Source organism: Terrapene carolina, unplaced genomic scaffold, assembly GCF_002925995.2.
Source record: "Terrapene carolina triunguis isolate 2854851 unplaced genomic scaffold, T_m_triunguis-2.0 Scaffold93, whole genome shotgun sequence".
NCBI classification, from domain to species: Eukaryota; Metazoa; Chordata; order Testudines; family Emydidae; genus Terrapene; species Terrapene triunguis.
The window spans coordinates 31225912-31250314 of NW_020664444.1; the positions used below are offsets into that span (position 1 = coordinate 31225912).

General features: G+C 42.9%; 1 protein-coding gene across 1 annotated transcript in view; it reads left to right on the forward strand.

Annotated features, from left to right (window-relative positions):
* GTF3C1 (general transcription factor IIIC subunit 1) overlaps window positions 1-24403 on the forward strand; it is a 79531-nt gene that overhangs the window by 49799 nt on the left and 5329 nt on the right. The window contains exons 21-32 of the mRNA XM_026650785.2: window positions 238-319; window positions 1781-1966; window positions 4533-4687; window positions 6454-6596; window positions 10945-11026; window positions 14028-14140; window positions 15267-15329; window positions 17157-17250; window positions 19643-19815; window positions 20328-20612; window positions 21818-22071; window positions 23897-24183. Coding sequence (XP_026506570.1) covers window positions 238-319; window positions 1781-1966; window positions 4533-4687; window positions 6454-6596; window positions 10945-11026; window positions 14028-14140; window positions 15267-15329; window positions 17157-17250; window positions 19643-19815; window positions 20328-20612; window positions 21818-22071; window positions 23897-24183 — 1917 coding nt within the window. The remainder of the gene's footprint in view (window positions 1-237; window positions 320-1780; window positions 1967-4532; window positions 4688-6453; window positions 6597-10944; window positions 11027-14027; window positions 14141-15266; window positions 15330-17156; window positions 17251-19642; window positions 19816-20327; window positions 20613-21817; window positions 22072-23896; window positions 24184-24403) is intronic.

The window sequence follows — 24403 nt, forward strand, 5'->3', positions numbered from 1 at the left end:
GGTGGCTTTAGTGCAACTTAAGAAATGTTTTTAAACTATCCATATATTTAGTAGTGAGTATATTACTAGATCAACCTTGACTCATGCCAGCAGTCTTTCTACTGCGTATATTAAAAATCTTTCTGAAAACTGTCCACAACACATTCTTCTCTCAGAAATTTCTTGGATGTATTAATATTAGAGTGTGTACTCCTTGGTGCTTACATCTTATCTCAGTGGATGTTTTGTTGGTTTTAGGAAAGTGCCGTTCCTGAAAATGGACTTACAGTGAGACTCCAGACTTTCTTAACAAAACACCCCCTTCCACTCAGTACTGGAGGTAACATAATGGTGCATATAACATTTGTAATTGCATTAGAACTATGATCCTCTTTCTTAAACCCACAGTGATTATATCAGTTCTTCTCACTTCTCCCATAATACGAGACATTCTAGGTCATTACTGGAACAGTGAAATAGTTTAACTTTCTTTCCTATTTCTGGATGTGTGTGACCGTATTTGGTCATTTGTACTTCATCCTGGAGAGTCTCAGAAGCACAGCTTGCAGAAAGGCCAGACAGACACACATTATACATGACTGACAAGCCAGATGCTGTTTCAGATCTTTCTACTGTAGCCATAATTGTATCAGGCGTCTTATACTTCCCACTGTGATAAATTAGAATCATAGACTATTTGGGTTGGAAGGGACCTCAGGAGGTCATCTAGTCCACCCCCCTGCTCAAAGCAGGACTAAGCCCCAGACAGATTTTTGCCCCAGATCCCTAAATGGCCCCCTCAAGGATTGAACTCACAACCCTGGGTTTAGCAGGCCAGTGCTCAAACCACTGAGCTATCCCTCCCCCCTAGAACATAAAACAGTTTTCACATTTTCATACTTTTCTAAAACATCAGTCTTTTGTGGCTGAAATTTTTTCCTTATTGAGGTCCCTCTGCTTAGTTTAAAGAATATTAATTTTTTGTTTTTAACCAAAGTTAGGAGTTTTTGAAAATGACTTTCTACATATGAACAGTTGACTCTTTAGTCCGTCTGTAGACTAATGGCAAAATGCAATTAGGAAGCTTTTAAAAATGATGAATTTTGATGAAAATGATGGTCCTGATGAATTTTAATATTCAAAACTTTAAAACCTGCCAAGTTCCAAGTTTTCTTCATATTTGTCTTGTTTTGTAGAGCTCATTGAAATATATAAACTGCAAGCCATGTTTGAAGAGAATCTGTGCAGCGTGGGTGTTTTTATTGTTAACTTTTTTAAATTGTCTAGTGGAATCTTTTTTTATTTAACACTAAATTGAGATAAGGTGGTTCACTTGCTGATTTCAAAAGTTAGTAACTTTGAAACTACCAAACTATTTTCTTCAAATTTGGTTTGATTTTAATTCCCAATAAGTTGGAAGAAATTAAATGCAATAGAGCTACAGTAATATTAAGCTTGCCTAGTAAAGCACCACAGTAAGGAAATGTTAAACCTAAGGTTGAATGTAAAATTTTAACTGCCCTCTTGTATTTAACATGTGCAACACATTGCAGTCTTCAGCTACATGATCATATGTTTCCTTAGGGATACGGATATCTAAACATGGGGAAAATCCTATTGTTGTGTTGTCTTTGAGAAATAATACATGATTACATGACTACACTGATAATGTATATACAGAAGGGGGCAAAGTTTGGGTGGTATATTCTCATGTAACTTTGTATTTTGACTTTTGATTGCTTAACATTGCATTGCATATTTTGCTATAAAATTACACTGGTGTAAATGTACTTCTATGTAGGTAATAAAATAAACATTTTGCGAGATGCAAGGGAAGGCGCGAAGTCCCCTGTGCAGAAGGAAGAATGTATTGAGATTGATAAAGAAGCAACGCAGAATAGAACCAAGAGAGTGAGGGGTGGAAAAAGCCAGAAACGTAAGAGGCTTAAGAAAGACACTGGGAAGAAGCCAAAGAAGAAAAAGAGAGGTAAATAAGTAGCATGTTTGTCAGGAAGAGAAGCTTTGTTTTGAGCAGTCTGCAGGCTGTGGCATCACTTCAGAGGAGCTGTGGTGACTCTGAGCTTTTGTGTAACCAAAAGCTTTCATTGGCCATTTCCTTGGGTTGCCCTCCTGGTGAACAGAAAGCTATCAGTGCCATAGGGCTGTGTGCTGGCTTTGGGGAAGCATAGCAGCATCCTGGATCACTGTCCTTTAGCTGCATGCACTTACAGATTTGTATCGCCGTTCATACTAGCTGCAGAATCACAGATCCCAGTCTGGGCCCCATTGGCCACTGCTGTGGTTGCACCACAGCTTTGCAGTCACCCTTGGTGTGTCCCAGCTCGGAGCTCTCTCCCATGGAGAGCCACAGGGCAGTCAGTTTGCTTTCTGTAGAAATCTTTTCCTGGCTTCTGGCCTTCACTCTTCCTGTCACTCTCCTCCTCCCTCCTCCCCACATTGTGGGCATCACCAACACTTCTTCACTGACTTTCATGGACTTTACTTTCTCACCCCTGTTGTCTCAGTGTCTCCTCTCCTACCTCCACTTTTTCATTCTAACAAACCTTCCAACCCCTTTCTTTGCTGCCTCCTTCCCCTCAGCACTCCTTCCTCCTCTTCTTCCTTTCCCTCCTACTCCCTGGAATCTTAATTCTTGTTTATAAACTTGCCTTGATATACCACATTCTCCCTCTAAGTCTGTGCGCTCTCCTTCCTATCCTGAAGGTTGTGCTGGTGACACCGGGCTCCTCTCTGAAAACCACTCTATCCAGCTCTTCTCTCCCTTTCCATTTGAGTGGCTGTTATCTAAAGCCCCTCTTGCCCCCAGCCAATGTTCCCTCTAATTTTTTACATCCATGTGCGGAATGAATTTTGTTATGTGCACCAATATGGAGGTGATGTGTGGCGGGGGTGGGGCCAAGGGGTTTGGAGTGTGGGAGGGGGCTCAGGGCTGGGGCAGAGGCTTGGAGTGCGGGGGGGTGAGGGCTCTGACTGGGGGTGTGGGCTCTGGGATGGGGTTGGGGATGAGGGGTTCAGGGTGCAGGCTGCCCTAGGGCTGCAGCGGTGAGAGAGGATTCCCCCCAGCCCTTTCTCACTGCAGCATCTCGGGGCCAGGGAGAGGCACCTCTCCAGTCCAGGCCCTATGGCTGCGTGCCTGTGTGGCCCTTGATAGCCTGCTGCGTAGCCAGGCAGCTAAAAGAGAACTTAGCCCCCATCTCCTCTTGCTGATTGCTGCCTGGCTCTCTATCTCCTACCCTTCTCAGGAACAATTTTAATTTCCTAGTGCTGATCAGTCTGACTTCATTACCTCTCATTTCCTCTCAACATCCTACTTTGATAGCTTTGGGGTGTCTCTTCCACTCTGTCTCATTACTTCCTTGCACTTTTGGTCTTTAATAACCTCTCTTCCTGATGTCTCCATCTCTGAATTCTGCCTCTCCAACCATCACTTCCTTTTTCAATATCTCATGTTCTGGCTTCACTGCTACATTCAGCCCCCACCTTTCCACCTGACATCCCTCCCCTTATTAGCTCCGTGGTCTCTACTTTCAGCTTTCCTGTGTCCTATGCTAATGAGACCACTGTCCATCCCTTGGATTCCCAGCCATAGTTGTTCCCATCGCTGTTGGTGCTTTGTTGAGCCCCTTTGGAAAAGGCCACCATACTGTGCTGACTCACAACATTAAATTGATTTGCTCTTCCTCTCTAATCCTGCTGACTACTTCTCCCTTGTCCTCTTTCACCTCTTCTCTACTCATCATCTTGCCAGTATTTTTCCAAAACGCTGGCACTGTGAAATAGGAGCTCTTCTTCACCCCAACAATGCTAATCTGTCTCATTGTCTAAAACCCCTCAACCTTCCTCCCTTTTGTCATCCTTCACTCACCCCCCGCCCCCTTATTAATGTTATGTATGTTACGGTAACACTTGCAGATCCCAAGTGAGATCAGGGTCCCATTCTGCTAGGCATTCTGCACACACATAGTAAAAGACAATTTCTGTCCCAAATTGTTTATCATCAAGGATGGGAAAACAGAGGCATGGACTGGTCAAGAGACTTGTCCAAGGTCACAGAGCAGGTCAGTGGCAGCGCCAAGAATTAATCATAATCTAGAGATGGATGCCATGAGGCCCTTCATCACTGAAATTGTTAACTTTGTCAGACAAATTATTTACAATTAGATGTTCAATCAAATTCTCAGTTTGAGCTTCTGGGAAGGGGACACTTTCCTGAGCACCTTGCACGTGGTGGGCACTACCTCAAATAAATAATAGAAGTCATGTTTTGGGAGCAGGCAGAAACACTGCGCAGACTAAGTCATTTAGTCCCTCTGTGCCGCAATTCTCTGCCTATAAAATAGGGCTAATGCTTTCATTTTCCCACCTTTTGTCTGTCTTGCCTGTTTAGACTGTAAACTGTTCAGCACCAGGACTATGTTTATACCGTACTTAGCACAATGAGCCTCTAGCTATTAGCAAAGCAAATCAATAAGTATAAAGGCCTTGCTAGAAACACTGTTAGTATAATTGTCTCTCTTTGGGTTTGTGTTTAGAGGAGTCTGTAGAAAAAAATAAAAAGCTGCGCTACCATGATGAGGCTGACCAGAGCGCCCTGCTGAGAATGACGCGCCTACGTGTCACCTGGACTGTGCAAGAAGACAGCCTGCTCATGCTATGTCGGATCGCCAGTAATGTGCTAAACACAAAGGTGCTCGCTTCTTATTACTTCTCTACTGAACGTGTGTGCAGTAGTACTAGTATGCCATTGCCGTATCCCTCTGTATTATGGGGGAGTGGAAGCAACACACAATTAGGCCTGCTCCAAACTTGTATGTTCATGGAGGTGACAAAGGTTTCCAAAGTATTGTGTGATTTGAATTGTAGGATTAATTTAAAATGCTGATTGTAGATTGTAAAGCGGTTTGAATTTTCTAGGGTACGTGGAAGGGGGAAATCTGAGCTTAGCTATGCCTGTACCAAAAAGCACCATAAGATAAAGTCTGCACTCTTACCTTTTTTTTTGGATCTCTTTTGAAAAGCAGGATGAAATATGAAATTATTGTCCTTTTGTAGTATATGATGTTGGGGCCAATGCTAAAACTTTCAACACAAAACAACTTAGTGATGAATCTTCAGTGTTAAGGGGGGATAATTTTCCAAGTGAATAGGATGTGTGCCAGTCGGATGTGCCAATCTGAGACAAGAGTATGAGGTCACTAACAAGCTTTTATGTTCGCTCATGAGTTGGATGTCGTTTGAGGTACATATTGCTTATTGTAATGTGTTTCAGATGTAAGTGGAAGGTTGTTACTGACAGAATTGCAAGTGAGGTGAAGGTAGAAAGGAATGCAGGAGATTTTTCTTAGTTTCTTATTCCCATGCTTCTGTAGTATGGGTGGATGGGACGTGTCCTGAAGCAACTTTAGCTGTCATTAAACAAAGCTTTGGTTTGTACTGATATACAATTCCCCCTTTTCTTCCCCTCAAAGGCTCCTTATCCTAGTTTACTCATCCATCCCTTCCATGGGTCTGGCTCTTGTCCCTTCTGCATTCAAATCAGACAGTTTCCTCTTCAACTCTGCCTGGGCTCAGTCATGGAGAGCACAGGAGAAAGACACTCCTTGTTTTCATTTCAGGTGTCCAGACTTCGCATAGCCTGCAGCACTCAGAGCTCCAATTTCAGAGAAAGTCCTTCTCAGCTCTGGGCAGGAGCATGCTCAGTGCAGATGAGATCTTTGGGGATTTTAGCGGCTAAAATCCCTCAAGTGTCTACTGGGCATGTGCAAATTGCAATTTTTCAGAGGCTTATAACTTGGATAAATGTGGGTGGATTTTTACAGGACAGGAAAAGACAGATCTCTGGTGCAGTTGTCACCCCCTGCCATATTTCAAGTCACTACTCCAAAGAATGGGCATGCTAGAGCTATTCAAAGAAGAGGTGAGCAAAATTCTTTAACATGGGCAAAACGACCTGTTTTTCTCTAGACTCATTCCCAGAAACAGCTACATGATTTTGGCTGAAATTTCCCCCCAGAGGCAAACACCGAGCATAGAAAATTTCAGCTGAAACAAAGTGGCAAAGTTATAAGCAACTGAAAACAGAGTCTTATAAGAAGAAGTATGGAGTGATCTTAATAGGAAGTGCTACTAGCCCCTCTTATGATATATTTTATAGTCCTAGCCTGTACTTTAAGTGGGGAAAAGTAAACTGTTGTACCCTTCCATATCTCACAAATGGCTGAAGGGGTTGTGCTCAAAATTTCCAGACCTGATTTCACTTTTAGGAACAGAGCAAACATGGGAAATCCCAGCAGCAAAGATGAATGTCTTTGACAGTTATAAATGTGTGCGGAGGGGCATGCAGGAAAGGATCACAGCCTTTTTTCTCGTGGTTGTTGCTAGTGCCGGCCGTAACTTGCATACCTGCAGGTCAAAGTAAGCTGAGCTTTGACTTTCTTTTTGTATTTGATCCAGGTGAAAGGACCGTTTGTTCCATGGCAGGTTGTCCGAGATATCATGCATGCCAGCTTTGAAGAATCTTTAGATAAAACTTCTCATTCTGTTGGACGAAGAGCTCGCTACATTGTCAAAAATCCACAAACCTATCTTAATTATAAGTAAGTGATTTTTTTTCATTTGTCTTTCTAAATTCTTATGAAATGAAGTTAAGGATTTCATTCCTCCATACTTGGGTTCCTGCTTTTTTGTCCCCCTCCATCATATTAATACAGATCTCCAGTGTCCCTCTTTCAGCATCTCTCTACAAGTTAGTCTGGAATGCTACGTGATCTGTGACATCCTGAGGGAGAGGCATGTGCACCACTCATAGTGGAGACAGAGTTTGGGATGGAGGGATTCTTTGTCCTGCCATATCACTTCTGAGTTCCACAGACTTACTCTGCCTCATTAAAGTTACTGTAGTCTGGGTCATGTTCTAGAGCACTTTAACTTTTACTTTAAACTAGGTACAGGCTTTCCTGACATCTTTTTCTGAATTTTTTTGGGGGGGTGTATGATATGTACTACACACAAAAAAAACAATTTCTATTATGTGGCATCATATGGACTCACCCACATGGGTCATCAGGTTCCAATCCACAGGCCTCTGCTACCTGAGCTAACAGATTAACTGATAGCAGAAGTAGGTTGTCAGTCTCTGTGAACGAGTACTAGAGGAGGGGTTGGTCACTTTGCCAATGGGTTTCATAGATATTTGCTGGCAGCAGAAGAATGATCAGACTCAGGAATACTAGGTTCGATTGCAGATGCTGGATGGGAGTGTGCTTTAGTGGACTCAGACATTTCTGCCTATTCCCGCTCAAACATGACACTTCTTATCCCATCTCCTCCAACCTGTCTCTGTTCCAGTCCTGTCTCCTTGCTTAGGCAGTGCAAGTCTCCACTCCTCAAGTTTCTCATCCCAGTCCTAATCTCCCCATCTCCACTCTGTCTGAGTCCCTCTTTCCCCATCCCCCCCGTGGTTCCCAGTCCCAGTCTTCCTCTCTGGGCTCATTATCCAGTTTGTCTCCCCACCTCCATTCTGGCCAGCTTTGTCACAGTCTACCCTGTCCCTAGCTCCTTGTCTTTTTCCCCACTAGACATAGTTCTCCCCCACACCTCTTTTTTGTCATCAGATCTGTCTCCTCTTCTCCCCATGTCTGATTCCTTGCCCAGTCTCCCTGTTCAGTCTCTGTATTCCTGCTGGCTCCTGTCCCCCTGCCCAGGAAATCCCAGTCCTTGATCCTGTCCTGTTCCCTTCTCCCACTCTCCTCCCCACCCCACCCCAACCCCCTGGCTTTTGTTCTTCTGTATTAGTGTCTGTCAGGTGTCTTCCTTCTCCACAAGCCTGGGTGCCAGCCAGGGGAGCATTGAGACCACAAGAGAGAGTTTTCCTGCTCTCAATTGCAGTGCCCCACCCTGACCCCATAGCAGCTAGGACCAGCAATTGCAGGGAAAGTCCTGCTTGGCCCCTTCAGCTCAGTGTATGGATGGAATCTTCAAAAAACTGTCATGAAACTCCCAAGTCTCCACTGAGCATGTGCAAACTGAAATTTTTCAAAGGCTTGTAACTTGGCCAAATGTGGGTGTATTTTCACGGTCATGGCAAAAGGTACCTCTCTGACACAGAGGCCACTCCCTGCTGAATTTCAAGTCCCTATGCCAAAGCCTCTAGAGCTTCTCAAATTAAAGGTCACCAGAATTTTATCATAACAAAACATTTTTCCCTAACTTCATTCAGAAACAGGTGAACAGTTGTGACTGAAACTTTAAAAAAAAAATTCAGCTTGAGCTTGAAGTTTGGCAAAGCTATAAGGATCTTATGATGGGAAATCAGGTAATCTTAATAGGTGACAGTACCTGCTCTGCCTAGAATAAGTATCATCTTTTCATCTCCAAGCGCCTTTGCAGACACAGGGAGCAGTACAGCATCACCATTCATTCCTATCCCTGGCTTGTTCCTCCATGAAACCCAGCCTGGTCATGTCCCTGTGTACAATGTCCCTCCACCTATTCGGTCAGACTGACCTTTGTTGTGTTTGCATTATTTTCTATCATCTGTTTGTCTTCTCCAGTGTTCTTACCATTGTAATCTTTTCAAGTGCACGCAGTCCTGTACCTGGATTTCCCATTCTGCTTTCCTTCTAACTTCATTTGTCTTAAAAGCATTCAACTTTACACCTTCCACCTTTCAGAGTATTCTCATCTCTGCTGCCTCCAGTCTCCTGTTTTTAATGCAGCTGCTTCCAGACCATAGAGTAATTTTGTTAGTACACTGGGTTGTTAAACTTTCACTCTGGTTCCAAATGTAATGTTTTTATCAGCCCATAATTTCATCAATTTCTGTGCAGCACTTGTAGCTAAAACATCATCATTTTAACTTCATCATTGACGGAACCGTTGGCACTGACCAAGTTTCCTAGGTACACTTAAGATTTACCTTTTTCTATGACTTCACCACCACTGCATGTCGACACTTTATCTGCCCCTTTTCCAAGATACAACCACTTTGTTGTCTTGGCATTTATTCCAAATCGCCTATACCAACGTTTCAAGGTAGCAAAGAGGAAAGTAATTAATTCACACGTCTGCCAGTAGTACGATAACTTCCCATGAACTTCCTCCACTATTTTCTATTACTTCATTGAATATTTCCCATCCGGCCTGTAGTGAGATTTCTTCATCATCACAGATTAATGACCTGAAATGCCCTCCAAGCATCACTTTCTATGCCTCCCTCACAGAGCTATCCTTTAACTTATCAAAATCAAATTTAGCTCCAGTTGCACCCCTCTCTTTCTTGGACTTCAACTTAATCTTCATCTTTCCCATTAGTAGTTCATGACCAGTGCCACACTTAGCATTTCTATAAACTCTAACATCCATCAGTGACCGTCTGTGCCTTTTACTGGTGATGATGTGATTAATCTGGTTTTTGATTTGACCATCTGATGAACTCCATGTAATCTTGTGAGCATCTCGCAGCAAGTTCTTAACCTTTATGCATTATCATTTGCTGTCCCAATGCTGTGTGGTCCAACATTATTCATTTGTGTACCATGTCTGCTACCAACCTTTGCATTCATATCTCCCATTATCAAAATCATATCATGATCAGAAATCTCATCTACGGTGCTATCTGTTGATAAAATCTGTCCTCTTTTTCCTCTTCGGATGCTTCTATTGGTGTGTAACAGCAGATCAGTTATGCATAGTAATAAGTATACATGTGTGGTATTCTTATAATTACACTGAATTGTCTCTCCAGCATCTTCCTTTTGACAATTCTTGTTTCTGAAAAATAAATAAAACTTATTTTAAAGGCTTTTATGAAAATATCAAAGGAAATGAAGAAAGTAGTTCCCTTACTAAATAGGGGGGATGAAATTAATGACTCAAAAATGTCTGAGGTTCTGAACTCTGACACTTGTCTTCAGTTAGCAAATAGAAAGTATTAACAATAAGGAAGACAGACCCACGAGATGTAACTTTTGCTGAAGTTCAGATATGGGACTGGCTGGAGAACTTTTAACATGTACAGATCAGCAAGTCCAGTTTACCTGCATTCTAGGGTATTATCGATTGCACTTCAGGATCTTTTGAAACTAATTGTCATTGAGATGTAGGGACATGCCAGAAGGACAAATTTGCTCTGCTAAAATAATGAAATATCACAAGAAAACCTCATTTATTCATAACTACATACTTCTCTAGCAAGCGTGTTTCCTGGGTGTCCTAAGTCTCAGATGAACTAGACTGCTAGAGAGACAAGGTGGGTGAGGTAATTGCTGTAATTATAGCAACTTCTGTTGATGAGAGAGACAAGCTTTCGAGCTTACACAGAGCTCTTCTTCAGGTCCGTTAACTATTTACGCTAAACAGTCTGTTCCATCTTGTATTTAGCTGTGACACTCTGAGTACATTTCCCAGCTCTGAAGAAGAGCTGTGTGTAAGCGTGAAAGATTGTCTCTCTCACCAACAGACGTTGGTCCAATTAAAGATATTCCCTCACCCACCTCGTCTCTCTAATATCCTGGGATTGACAGAGCTACGACTAGCCTTCTAGAGACATGCATCATTTCAGACTCCATCGCCCCTTGCATCCAGACAGAGATCTACTTTTCTCTCCCTTTTCTTTCCCAAGAGCTGAGGAGGTAATGGGACCCTGTTATGCCAGTTCCCTTATTCTTATATGATAGCATGCTCACATTGTGGAGAAGCTTCTCCTACAAAAGTGAACTTAGGTCTTAGATGAAGATATGGTTGTTGGGGTTAGTTGCACTGAAGACGTTGGCATGTGTGTCATCCAATAGGCAGACTTTCTCAGCCAGCAGCATCGATACTGCACTCCAGGGCGCATAGAAATGGCAAACCAAATAAGAGGTTGTGTGCATGTTTTCTGATGCATCAAGTTGTGAATTGTGACCCACACTGAATTGTGAACACTTTTACACTTATTTGTTGCAGAGTTTGCCTTGCTGAAGTTTACCAAGATAAAGCTCTTATTGAGGATTTCATGAAGAGGGAAGATAACTACCAAGACCCACAGGTAGGAGGAAAGGTATTCTAAAAGGAGACAGTGGTTAACATAACATTTCCATGGAACTGTATTTGGATTCCTATGATTCACCTCTTGTCTCTTCCCTTTGTGCTGTCAACCTCCTAAAAACAGACTCATGCTCCACATCACCGCTATTCTGGGAGTTAGATGGACATGGTTAGCCTTCCAAATAGCAAGAAAGCAGCACTGCTGTGCAGCAAGAGAGTCTGCTTTAACCCTTGGATGCCTAGCATACAGATCTGTACCACCAAGCTAGCCTCAAAGCTAGTTTTTCTTGGGCCAATTTATGCTTCCACAGATTATCCATTTGGTGTCAGTTGCCCCAAATCTTCCCACCAGTCTTGTTACTGGTTATGTAGAGCTGTGTGGGAAAGTTTACCCATCCCATGATAATTTTTAAAATTTTGAAATTTTTCCCAAATTGAGATCAAAAGTCAATTTCAAACTTTTTTTTTCCTTTTGCAAATTGATACTAAGAAAATATGTTCAGATTGGGCCGATCAATGCATTTTTGTTTTCATTTCACCCCCTTTGTTACCTTTTGTAGTATAAATTAACATTTTTAAACAAAGTCATTTTGAATCAAGAAATGAAACTTTTCATTTTGAAAATGTCAAAATGGCACTATTTGACTAGTTCAACACTTTTTTCAAAATGTGTTTCAAAGCATGCGATATGTTGAAACCAGCCTTTTCTGCAGTTTGGGTTTTGACTAGTTGGAATTTGATTATAGAAAAACATGTTCTGTTGGAAAATTCCCAACTAGCTCTACTGTTATCTAGCCATTCCGTTTTGTTTATCAAAGGATTAGCTCCCAGTGGAACCCCTACAGTACAGAGTGGGAGGTGAACATGGCTAAAACAACAATTGCCTCTTTGATTTTTTTCTCTTAATGGACCAGCCGCATAAAGCCCAGCTGCTGTGCTTTGCAAGTGGCTAGGCTGTTTTAACCCTTAGCTATGGGGCTGCTGGTGTGGTGACCAGCTGATTCCTAAAGTTTGTGGAGTGAGGCTAATGGGTGTTGCAGGCCAAGAGATGAGGAATAGTTTCCCAAAGCTGTAGCGTGGGCTTGGTTGGGATCAGCTCTCCCCAAGACTGTTCTGCCTCCCTCTTTCTCTGTCTTGCATTTCTGGTGCCTCCTGCATCTCCTGATATACTTACTGTCTGAATGTTCTGGCTCGAAGTCAGGAGGGAGGCAACATGGTCTGGCATGAGACAAGACCAGGTATCCAAGGAACTAGCTGGAAGCTGACAGCAGAAAATCCTGGACAGAGGCCTGGGGTGGTGGTAGGCAGGCAAGAAGCATGAGACAATCTGCTTACAAGGCTGGCAGTGCTGACTATGTTCTGATGCTCAGCTAGAGAGTGGCAGGGAGATTCTGAGAGCTGGGATGATGTAGGATGGGTGGGGTGCTGGACATGAGTTCACTTGATTAACAAAAAAGGTAACCCAGCCACCTCTGCAGCACTGAGGGCCATGGCCAGGGTATTTCTATGTGAAATTCAGCCACTAGCTCTCCTCAAGCTGCACAAGAAAGTGCCATCTTTCTCCTCCAGCCTGGGGGAGATCCTTGGAAGGCTTGCACAGGCGGCTGAACTTCTTTTTTTATCTAGTTGACATGGGAGCTATTCCCAGGCTCAGTCCAGGACCTTGACAAGTTTGGAAGCAGCCTGCAAAGCACAGCAGCTGGGCTGGAGGGGTGGGTCATTGCAGAAGCACTCTGCACCTGCTGCCTGTAGTATTTACTTAGTCAAAATCTCCTCTTTTTCTGCTTCCCAGCATAATAATTTAGCCTCCCTCTCCCCCCGTTCCCCAGCATGCTGGAATTATAGATCCTGTAGATGTAAATGAGGTGCTGGCAATGTCATCCCCATGACTCATCCTGACCTGACATCACCAAAAGGCCTGATTTGCTAATTGGAATGTGGTTTTGGGCAGCCAGCATCTAAAGTAACCAGAGTGCCCTGCTGCTGGGCTGCTTCTGGTTGTGAGCTACACCCAGCCTGTGACCTGCATGCTGAAGAGAACGGAGCAGGTTTTCTGATGCTTGTGCTCCCAGTATATGCTTGTTAAATAGCACTGTGACTCATAACCTAAAAGCCTGCTGACCTGACTGTGCCACCAGAGTGCAGTATCAGCCTTTAGAAGAGAATACCGTCTTTCTTGCATTTGCACTTCCTCCCTTGCTGTGTTCAGAGAGAGCACAGGAAAGAAAAAACAAAGTAAAAGTTAAGGAGTAGAAAAACCTCAGAGGGAAAAACTGCAAAGGAAAAACTTCCTTTTTCAGCAAACTGTGAGCTTAGTATCTTCCTGCATTTAGTTTCTAGTGTCAACCTTTATAACAAAGAGAAGGGGGCGGGGGTGTCTAATCCCTGTCTTTCTTTGTCTCCAGCTGTTACTGTTTTGTTTCCCTCTTTCTTCCATTTCTCTTCCTGCCGGTCCCTGTTTGTCTTTCTTTCTCTGGAACCAAATGGAATGTTCCCAATGAGATATCTGGACCAGCCATCCCCTGCAATATACTAGGGCTCTTTCCAGCAATGCTTTTAGAAGCCAGACTTGTTTGAAGAGACAAATAGTGGAACCTCACAAATTCACAGTCTGATAATCTGTGCAGCATGGCTGGTACACAGAAAAATCTCCAACCAGATGAGATTTAAATCAGGGCTCTTCTGAGAAAGCTGTCATACTGGTAATGAGATATCATTGTTTTTACAGAATACACTGTCGATAGGATACTTCGTATGTTATTTAGTTACTCATAACTATGAAACAGCATTTGTTAAATAAATAAAGGTACAGGGTACATCTCATGACACATTATCCTGGCTCATTTACTGTGCTGCTTCCCCTACTTGCTAATCCATAAACTGTAGCCATTTGCAATGGGTCTTCCAGTTATGAATATGAAATAGGGAAGTCCTACTGCCCCTTTGCACTGAAGGAAATATACCTGTTAAGTGTTTAATATTTCAATCTCTTGTTTTGAAAGGTGTGTGCAAAAGAGTTTAAAGACTTTGTGGAGAGACTTAAAGAGAAATTCAGTTCAACCCTAGGGAATCCCAAACTTGAAATTCCAGATACATTGCAGGAGCTGTATTGCAGGTATTTTACTTAAGATGTTCTCATGTCATATGCAAAGGTGAGATCAGGACCAGATATAGAGTCTGCTGTCAAGAATTTCAGACTTTTTGAGAGCACCTGGAATCATGGTATCAAAATTTTTTCAGTTTGGTTTTCAAAGAAAAGTTGTTCATTAACATACATTTCTGAAATCACGATTCTACGTTTTTAATTACTCTCATCAGTTCACCAGATATTAATCTGCATTTTATATTGAACATTTTTATTATAGTTTTCATTAATGTCGTTCATATTTCTATTAGAGAAAACATTTTGAGTACTTGGATAACTGTCACAAACCACTTACTGTTTTGCACAAATTATGTGGCATGATTTTACACTGGGATTTGTAGTTGGTGTCTCCATTAAATAATAAAAAAGAAGTATTAATGTTGATTCCTAAAAGAGTGGACACATCACATCCCTTGTTGCTGTAATAGTAATACTTAGCACTTATATGGCACTTTTCGTGCATAGATTGCAAAGCACTTTACAAGGAAGGATAAGTATCAGTGTGCCCATCTACAGATGGGGAATTTAGGTAGCCAAGCATGAAAATTTTGGCCTTATCCTCTTGGTGTCCCAAAGTTAGTCACCTCATTAACTTCCCTGACTTTGAGAGGAACTGCTCATCTGCAGAATACACTGGGACTGGGAACTAGACATTCTAGCACCCAATGACATTTAAGTCCCTTCCACTCCTTCACATCAGGGGATGATAAGAGCAGATGCCTTCCCTCTCTAATACAAAAATTCTCTCTCTTTCCACACACCAGCCCTGTAGACAGAAGTATTTTGTATCTACAGCATAGACAGTGGCTCCAGGCTGCTTCCTCCCCATGTGCTTCAGTCTGGATGTGGACAAACAGCTTCTTGGAGACAGGGGAATTCATCTCCAGAGCTCTTTCAGTCCTTGACACCTCTGTTGAGGTCTGCTAGGACAGGTGGTTCCCCAACATTGTTTTAGCAGGTTATGTGTCAAGATACACAATGATAAATATCAGCCTTTGGCGTTTCAAGGGTTAATATAAAATCAGGGGCTCTGTGTGTGATACAGGGCATACTATTTTCTGTATTAAATGTTTCGTTTTTACTCTCTCTTAACCAGGTTCAGAGTTTTGGCCATCGGAGATGAAGCAAATCAAAGCATCAAACAGGATGCTCTCAACAGGTGAGGGAGAGTTAGAGGCCTTTCCCATTAGAGCCTGGGAGTTAAGTTGCTTGTGTTAAGGCTATCGGCACTTTTGACATAGGCTACAGAGAGGATTCTAAAACTCAACAAAGCCTTTCACCAACTCCCCATCAACCCCTTCCTCTCCAAAAGCTTTAGTAAACAGATAGATTCGCAGCATGCCCTGCGACTCAGTCAGGTCCAAGCTGTTTCAGACCAAGAGGAAAGCTGGTTCCAAAGCTGAGGGCCTCACACACAGATCAGTCTACCATCCGCTCCCTCTCTTTTTAAAATCTATGGCAGCAGTTCTTAGAAAGTGGGTTAGGACTCCAAAATGGGTTGGGACCCCATTTTAATGGGGTCACCAGGGCTGGCTTAGACTGGCTGGGGCCTGGGGCCAAAGTCCGAGCCCCACTGCCTAGGGCTGAAGCTGAAGCCCAACAGCTTCAGCCCTGGACAGTGGGGCTCAGGCTTTGGCTTTGGCCTGCCCCACGCAGGGCAGCAGGGCTTCAGCGACCTCAGTCCCCCCCTCCTGGGGTTGTGTGGTAATTTTTGTTGTCAGAAGGGGGTCACGGTGCAGTGAAGTTTGATCTATGGGAATCCAACTGAAGTACCTTCACTGATTACAGCTGCAGCGGTATGTCATGAGGAGAGAGGCAACATATCAAATAAGTTGGGTTCCGGGCTATTTAGGGCTTTGTTGGTCAAAACCAACAACTTAAATTCTATCCTGAAATCAGCGGGCAGCCAGTGCAGATCATGGAGCACAGGTGTGGTGTGCTCCCATTGCTAGCTTTACCAGCTTAAGCTTCCACGATGACTTGAGGTGTTTATAAGTGTGCTCGTGACCATGGTATCAGACAACCCCATCTTCCTGCCACAGCAGAATTTCCCCTATTGTACGCTTACCAGAGTTTTGTCCAGTTTAGTTTTCTGACTGCCAAGCAGGGGGAGATAGTTCCACAGCCTGGCCCACTTCATTCTCAGGAAGCCTTCTCTGGATATTCATCTTACATTCTCTGTTACTTAAATTCATCTAATTAGTCACGGGTCTATCCCCAAATTAATCTTCTCCACCTAGTCTAAGGAATGGAGTCATAAGTAGTAGTAGTATTACAGTCCCTCTTGTTTGTAAAACACTGTAGACAAGGAGTGCCTATTTCTGCAGCTGTGGCCTTTGGCAGAAGGGTTTCATAGGCAGCAGTTAGGCACTAATTCCACCTGTATTATTAGGCTGTAAACTGTCTTGGATGGTCCCAAGCTTCTGAACAAGTATAGAAGAGAGAAAGGGAAGTTTTCTCTATCTGCCAATTTTCATTCAAGATCTATAACAATCCAGACCCTTTGGGAATGTTGGTACCCAATGTTTATTGTGAGTCATTTAAAAAGCTCACTGAAGTGTTATGTTCGTTAAAGTATGGTGTCAGTCTGTTTTCGTTATGCATATGGCTTCTGAATCAGCCAAATGAAGGGTGGGAGATAGCTAGATCCTTCTGTGGGGGGCGGGAGGGGTGATATCATCAAAAACCCTAAGAGTTCTGTCTGCATGGGCTGATTGGGAGGAGCTATGATCCAACTATCCTGGCCTGGTATAAAGTTCTTGAAAAAACAAAGCGTAGCAGGTAGGGAAATGTCCCCATTTCGTTAGGAATTCAGATGTAGCAACATTGTGGCTAACTGTGTGTGTGTGTGTGTGTGCGCGTGCGCGTGTGCGTGCGCAAACATTACAGGCAAACACTCCATTTAAATATTACTGCGTTAGTTTAATGATTGGGTGCTTCATGCTCAGAATGCCTTGAATAATGTAATGTGATTGTTTTCTTTCAGTATCTATGATATTCACTTCCTAGTGCTCCAGAACCTGATTCAGAGTACTTTGGCACTCTCAGATAATCAAATGAAGTCCTGCCAGTCATTTCAGGTACCGTACGATTTTGGTTTTATTTCACTTTTTCTGCAATACGTTGTGATGGAAATAACAAAGTTCTTCAAGTTTGTCAGAGTGGATCCCACTGTAGGTGCGCATGCGCCTCATGCACACACAACCTGATCTTTGTGACTAGCAGTGTCCAGTGGGGCCACACGTGTCCTGTACTACCGCATGCTCCCATATAAGGGCATAAAGGGCAGGGCAGTTGTAACGCTCCTTCAGTTCCCTCTTAAAGCCCATGGCCATGACAGAGGACTTGTCCTTTGAGGGCACAGAGCTGTTCATCAAGAGGATGGACAACACTCCGCACTCACTGAATGACTCCAGTGCTTCCTGCAGTCTCTGGGGACTTACACCTCTCCTTCACACTGCAAGCCGTACCATCCCCAGCCACGGCTGAGACAGCGCACACCATCTTAGCGCCCCAGGCAGATGAAATAGCGAGCCAAAAGGCATGCACCATACAACATGAGGCACCAACCTTCCTCTTCCCTGGCAATGCACACAGCTGCTTTGACACGTCAGCAGATTTGATAAGATAGTTGAGAGCTGCATCAAACCAAGTCTAGAGAGAACATAACCTTCGGAAGCCACCTCATCCCATTCAACTGGGTGTTGTCTGCCCTGACAGCCAATAGATGGATTTTAGAGATTATTGCCCATAGTTTCCCCATCCCTCTCCAGGGACCCTTCTCATAAGAGCCTATTACAATCAGCAGTGTGGTCTCATTGCTTCATCTAGGAGCTGTAGAGGAGGTTCCTCCAGAGTATAGGGGTAACGGCATCTACTGTCGGTATTTCCTCATTCCGAAGGACGAAAACCCTCTTTCTTCTATCTTAGACTTGAGCAGACTGAACAAATATGTACATGTCTCAGGTTCAGAATGGTAACACTTCCCTCCATCGCTCCAAGCTCAAGACCGGTTCATGGCTCTCAACTTCCAGAATACGTACTTCTACATAAATAATTCCACAAAGATCATTGAGTAGTGAAAATGCTGTGATCCTTTTAATGATGAGAAAAATAGATAAAGATTTTTTTAAATTTGGAATCCTAACAGGAGCTGATCTCAGTATTTACCTTTGAAATTGTTTCAGCGTAACTACACCTGTATTCCCCTTCCTCCCCCCCCCTTCTCTCCCCCTTCACCCCTGTGATCCACTCCAGGAGTTCCCAATCAGATCTCAGGTCTCCTACCATCACCTGTCTTTGGGTAGGGACCCTCGTCCCAGTCCTTCCGATTGGAGGGTTTAAGGCTGCACAGCTCCATGCCTTACACTGTTATATCCCCTGCAAGCCAGACTGCCTAAAAGCCAGCTTGAACCAGTATATGCAAGCCTCCCCAGGGGGTGGTACCTCTCTAGAGTTGTTTAGTCTCAGTGATTCACTTTAATCACCTCCCACTGTTTTAGTTCCTGTAGGAACTGTGGTAACCCTCCTCCATGGAGAAGAACACAATCATACGTAAACCAGTCATAACGTTAATAAAATGAGGTTCCCAAAGATATTATATGGGATTGTGTTTGTCATGGCATACTTCCACATAGATAATTATGCAAACATTTGAAGTGCATTGAAAGTGCTGTGATCCTTTTAATGAGAAAAACAGATAAAGAATTTTAAATGTGCAATCATAACAGGAGCTGATCTCAATACTTACCTTTGAAATATCAAACCGGCACTCTGTTTACAAAGTTCTATAGAATTTGGTTCACATCACTGGAATTTACTGGTTTCGGTTTCTAGGAAACCCTGTAAATGCAATATAAACGTGTATATATGTCCTTAAGCTTACGTTCAACTGTAAGTTCTGATTTGTGGTTTCATACTCAAAATGTAACTGACAATTTATAAACAACTCATACAGACTTGATTACCAGGCTATTAATTCCAAATAAATGGTTTCCTAGTTCTTAGCAGGATCTGCATGCACGCAAACCGCCATGTAAATTGAATGGAATTTGTTTTGCCTCTTGAGCAAACAAGTGAATCTTTGTTTTATTTGGGTATAAATTTCTCCATAAATAGCATATCTCATAAAATAATTTGTTGTTCGTGATAGTGACTAGGTCTCTGGAAAAAAACACAACAGAATAGAGAGCTAATGCTTGGTATTTATGAGGTCAGTACCTGAGATTACCCATAAAGCTCACTCCAGTATCTCAGTAATGGCTATCATATTTATAGTGCTTCCCCCCACAATAGCATCTGGACATTACAGGGATGACTTTGCTCTCTGTCTAACTTGCCTTGAGTCACTGTTCTGATTTGGATGTAACATTGCTCTACAGAGCTGAAGAGTTTCTCATTTGGGCTGCAATATGTGGATTTTATTAACGTATCCTTGCTGTTAATCTGGCATTTAAACTGTGTGTGTTGCAGACCTTTCGGCTGTACCGTGAGTACAAGGATGACATTCTTGTGAAGGCTTTCTTAGAATGTCAGAAGAGAAGTTTGGTCAATCGCCGTCGGGTTAACCATACCCTGGGTCCAAAGAAAAGCCGGGCTTTGCCCTTTGTGCCTATGTCATATCAACTATCTCAAAGCTACTACAGGTGAGTGTCCAGCAAAGTCTGCTGTACTGTATAGAGCTAACGCAGTAATGTATCCAAACATGCTTTGCATAGAGGATAAAATACATAACTCTGTTACTTAACAAGGAATAGAAACAATGAGAAACTAGAAGCAAGGGACCAGATCCTCTGTTATAGCTAAGGAGCACACAGCAGGAGTTGAGGGTGTAAAGGTGGTTTAAATGTGTGCCTTCAGTTAGTCCCCAGGCTTAGGTTAGAATAGCTGAAATGGCAGCTGGGGGATCATCAGAGAATTGTAGGGAACTAAGCCTATTTTCTTCCAGCCACACCCCTTGTGCTGGAAACTGCATTAAGGAGAGGGTAGCATAAGAGCTGTTAGGCCAATGGAGGGCTTTTCTTTGCGCTGGGATGCTTTGCTACAGCCTGGAACATAGACTGTTGCATTTCCTTTTGGGGGGTTTTGCTGTTTTGTGGGGATTTCTGCCCAGTAATACAAACCCTGTATAGATTCATTCAATTGTTTTTGTGTCCAGAGTCTTCACATGGCGGTTTCCCAGTACAATTTGTACAGAATCCTTCCAGTTCCTAGAGAAGCTCAAGGAAGCTGGAAAATCAGATGAACCCGATAGCTTTTCATTCAAGGATCAAGAAGCCAAAGATTCAGCAGGCATGCTAACTTTTCCTATGGATGGCCCCGGAGGTCATTGTGTAGCAATTCTTTCCCTGTTCTCCCTGGGTCTTATTTCTGTGGATGTGAGGATCCCAGACCAAATAATCGTGGTGGACAGCACTATGGTGGAGAATGAAGTCATCAAAAGGTAAACACTAATGCTCTGATCCAAATAAGGGCTGTGTATAACTTGCTGAATGAAATTGACAACAGACACGGGAATATTCTGCTCTGCATTTCAGCACATGCTTTCCAGTGGCAATGTTGGATGTTTTCAGGGAGCATCCTGAAGATTTAACAGCACTTGTTAGTCTTTCATCTGAGCATTGGAATGTGTTAACTTCCACATTACCCTGAAAGAACATGCCTGTGGTGAAGATAGAATTGCCAAAGACTTCATCACAGTTTTCAGAGATAAGCAGGGCAGCATAGCCTAGCTGTGCCAATTGCACATGCTCATTGCCATTGTACCAACCTAACTGTTTCAGGGAATTACCATGTATTGTTGTTTTTGTTATGTTTTCTATGTGGGTTTCAGCTCTGCTGGAGACTCATGTTGTGATTTGTGGGAAAGAAATTGTCTGCATGGTATTTACACTGTGCACTTGCTGTGGCTCCAAAGGATGGGAAACCTAAGAAATAATGAGAAGACCAGGCAGCTGGTGGAAAGGAGAGCTCTGCCATTAAGTGTTGCTAATAAAATCATTAATATACAGCATAAATCCAGGAAAATAATCAAATACCTGAATATGGGATACAAAGGCATACTGTGAAGGAACTCGGCAGTGATGAACACAATGGAAACCAGATACAGATCTAGCCCTCTATGGGGGGAGGCATCTCAAAGCTCCATAATGTAGCTGATGAAATGACCATGTACCCTGACTGTTCAGTAGTTGGAGCTGATGCATTGGGATTGTTTTTAAAGAATTTACAGATTAAAAGTTCACAGAAAGGGGAGTCCCTCTTCCAAGCTTTCTTGCAATTCCTTTTTACTGTCTGGTTCTAAGCATTTCATTCAGCAGGCTATGAACAGCTCTACAGCAAAGCAGTCATCTATGGGCTGTATTTTGAAAATGACTAACATCCTGGAGTGCGGAGCAGAATGTGATCTTTCTTGATGTTGTGTAATGAAAGACCTTATTGCAATACATACATTTGACTGGGTCAGCAACCTCATTTCTGAATTTCCTGATCGTGGTTAAAATCATAGCTGGAATGTTGCATTACTGTAGTGTTGTGTGTTCATCATCGATCCTTTTAATTGATTTAGTTTAAATGAAATAAATTATTGAAAAAAAATCTCTTGTTTTGGAAGAAAGTGGCAAAAGATTAACAGTACATTTCCTGCAGTTTGGGAAAAGATGGTCTTGAGGATGACTATGATGAAGATGATGACTTGGATGAGAGCTCTGGAAACAAACGGAGAATAGAGGTAAAAGCTCGTCAAGCATCTCATACCAATTACTTACTCATGAGAGGGTACTATGCACCAGGAATCGTCAGCACACGCAATCTGAACCCCAACGACAATATCGTGGTCAATTCTTGCCAAGTGAAGATCAAGCTGAGATGTGCCCCAATGCCAGGGAGGCTCAGTACCTCAGGTTAGTTTCTGTATGTGTGTAAACAAGTAAAACAAATTGGAATGGATGTCATTCTGTGCTTGCAAACTCAGGGGAATGGAGGCAGTGTTTTTATGCAATCTCCTAGCAGGATCATCTCCTTTCATACTTCTAAAATATCTGATTCTTCCTGTATTCTTATACTACTTATTGGGGTATTTCATTCTTCTGACTCTAATGTAGTTTTATTAATGCACCTTGCTTTGATCAGCTTCCTTGGTAACTTAGCTCTTTGTGTGTATCCCACTTTGTGTGCGGTCATTAAGCCAAACATGCCTGCTACTTGGTGAACCTATCAGTCCCTTTCCTAATTTTAAAACCTCTTTTGTGTTACCTCCAAGTTTCCTCTTCTGTAAGGAGACTGAGCCAATCTCCTTGAAAAGCTCTTTGGGACAGGGACTCTCGCTTATTTTGTATTTTATACAGTACCTAACACAACGGCGCCTGATCTGGCTGTGGCCTTTAGACATTGCTGCAATATAAATGTTGTTAATATTCAGAACTCTAATTCTTGAGACCTGTCATCAGCTGTACTCATTGTTTAGTATCTGTGTCTAAAAGCTGCAGCCAAGATCGGGACCCCATTGTGCTCAGAGCTGCACAAACACAGAACAGGAGACAATCTGAGTAGGGAAGACAGACAAAGAGTGGGAGAAAGGGAAAATTTATCTCCATTTTACCCACAGGGAACTCTCAGGCAAGGAGTGCAGTTTTTCCCACGGTCGCACAGGGAGTTGCGGGATCTGGATTCAGTTCTCAGCTCTGCCAGAGTGCTGGTCCAGTGCCTTAACCACAAGAGTGGTGATGGTCTTTGCTCAAGACAGATGTATCCAGGAAGGATTTCTTGGTTTGTAATGGAAGGCCTGCTGCTGTCCCTGCCTATGCTATTCACATCTGTCACAACAAGAATCTGAAAGCCCCCGTTCCTGAAGTCCTGTTACCATACAATCCCTGTATGGGTCAATCAGGTTGCCAGCTCATTGCAGTACTTTCCCGTTCCTCTTGAACACCTGACTTTGGCCATCAAAGGAGAGCAGGTGTTATGTCACAGTGCCCAATAGGGCTATCTGTAAACACCAGAAAAAGAAAGGTGGGAGCAAAGAATGAATTAAGAATGGTGTCATATCTGTCCTTTCCCCCACCCCCAGCATCCTGGACCAGAAAAGTCACTTTTGAAAACAGTGTGTAGTTTGGAGCTAACTGATAAAGAGCCTCTCGTTAAGGCAAAAACCACTCAGTTTTTCTAGTGTCTTCATGGTGGCGTGACCTTTCATTCCATGTTCTTTATCAGACTTGGCCAATAGCTTTCTACTCTGCATTGGCTTCTGTCACTCATTTCTACCAAAGGAGTCACTTCTCCAGAGTCTGTCTTTTTGCCCTAGGCTCTCCAGTTGTGATTTTACTGACCACCTTCAAAGACATAGCAGAACACTCTTAAATCTGTTCATTTACAGGATTTCCCAAGTCTCCCAGAGCTAGAGAGAGAGAGACTGCAAGAGTCCAGTCTCTCCTTCGCTGATATTTCATACTGGCTTGGGGTTAGAGCCTTTGTAAGCCAACTTGATGGTTCCTTTTCTGCAGCCCATTTCATACACAAGTTTGGAGGGCATATAGAAAAAAGGAATTTGCAGTGGTGAATATGGAACATTGAGCTATATTTTTAATTGAAGAGTCTAAGAAAAGACTTGTTGACAGAGGAGCCTGGAAAGATTTTTGATCCTTCTGTCATCCAATGTATGGTAACTTTAGTACAGGAAGATTTTTGTCTTTATCTAGACTAATACACTCATTCTGTTTTACTTTGCAGTTCCTTCTGTGGTTGATAACATGGCTGTAGGAATCTCGTGCCTCCCTGATGCTTTTACCAGGCTGCTAAAAGTCCAGGAAGCGACTTATGACGTAGATCAGTTTGTCCTCCAGTGTACAGAGTGTTATGGGTATAGCTCCAAAGATGTATCTGCTGTCCTGGAGATCCATAATGCTATTGAGGCATCCTCTTCCTTCGGGATTGACAAGGCAGAACTGGGCAAACAGTTCCACTGCTATGAAGAAGCTGACACCGAACGCACCAGGAGTTTACAGCAGTATATTCAGGTTGGTTTGCATCTCCATCACCACATATATATATGTGAACTCCATAGCACTCTTTTTGAATAGGAAGGACATCTAATCCATGTGAAACAAATGTGAACAGAATTACTTCTTCTATGTGATAAATTTAGTAGTGAGATTTCCAGTCAACAACCAATGGTCATCTCACCTCATACATCCTGTGTTTGTCTCACTGAAGACCAGAAAATATGGTGGCACTAAA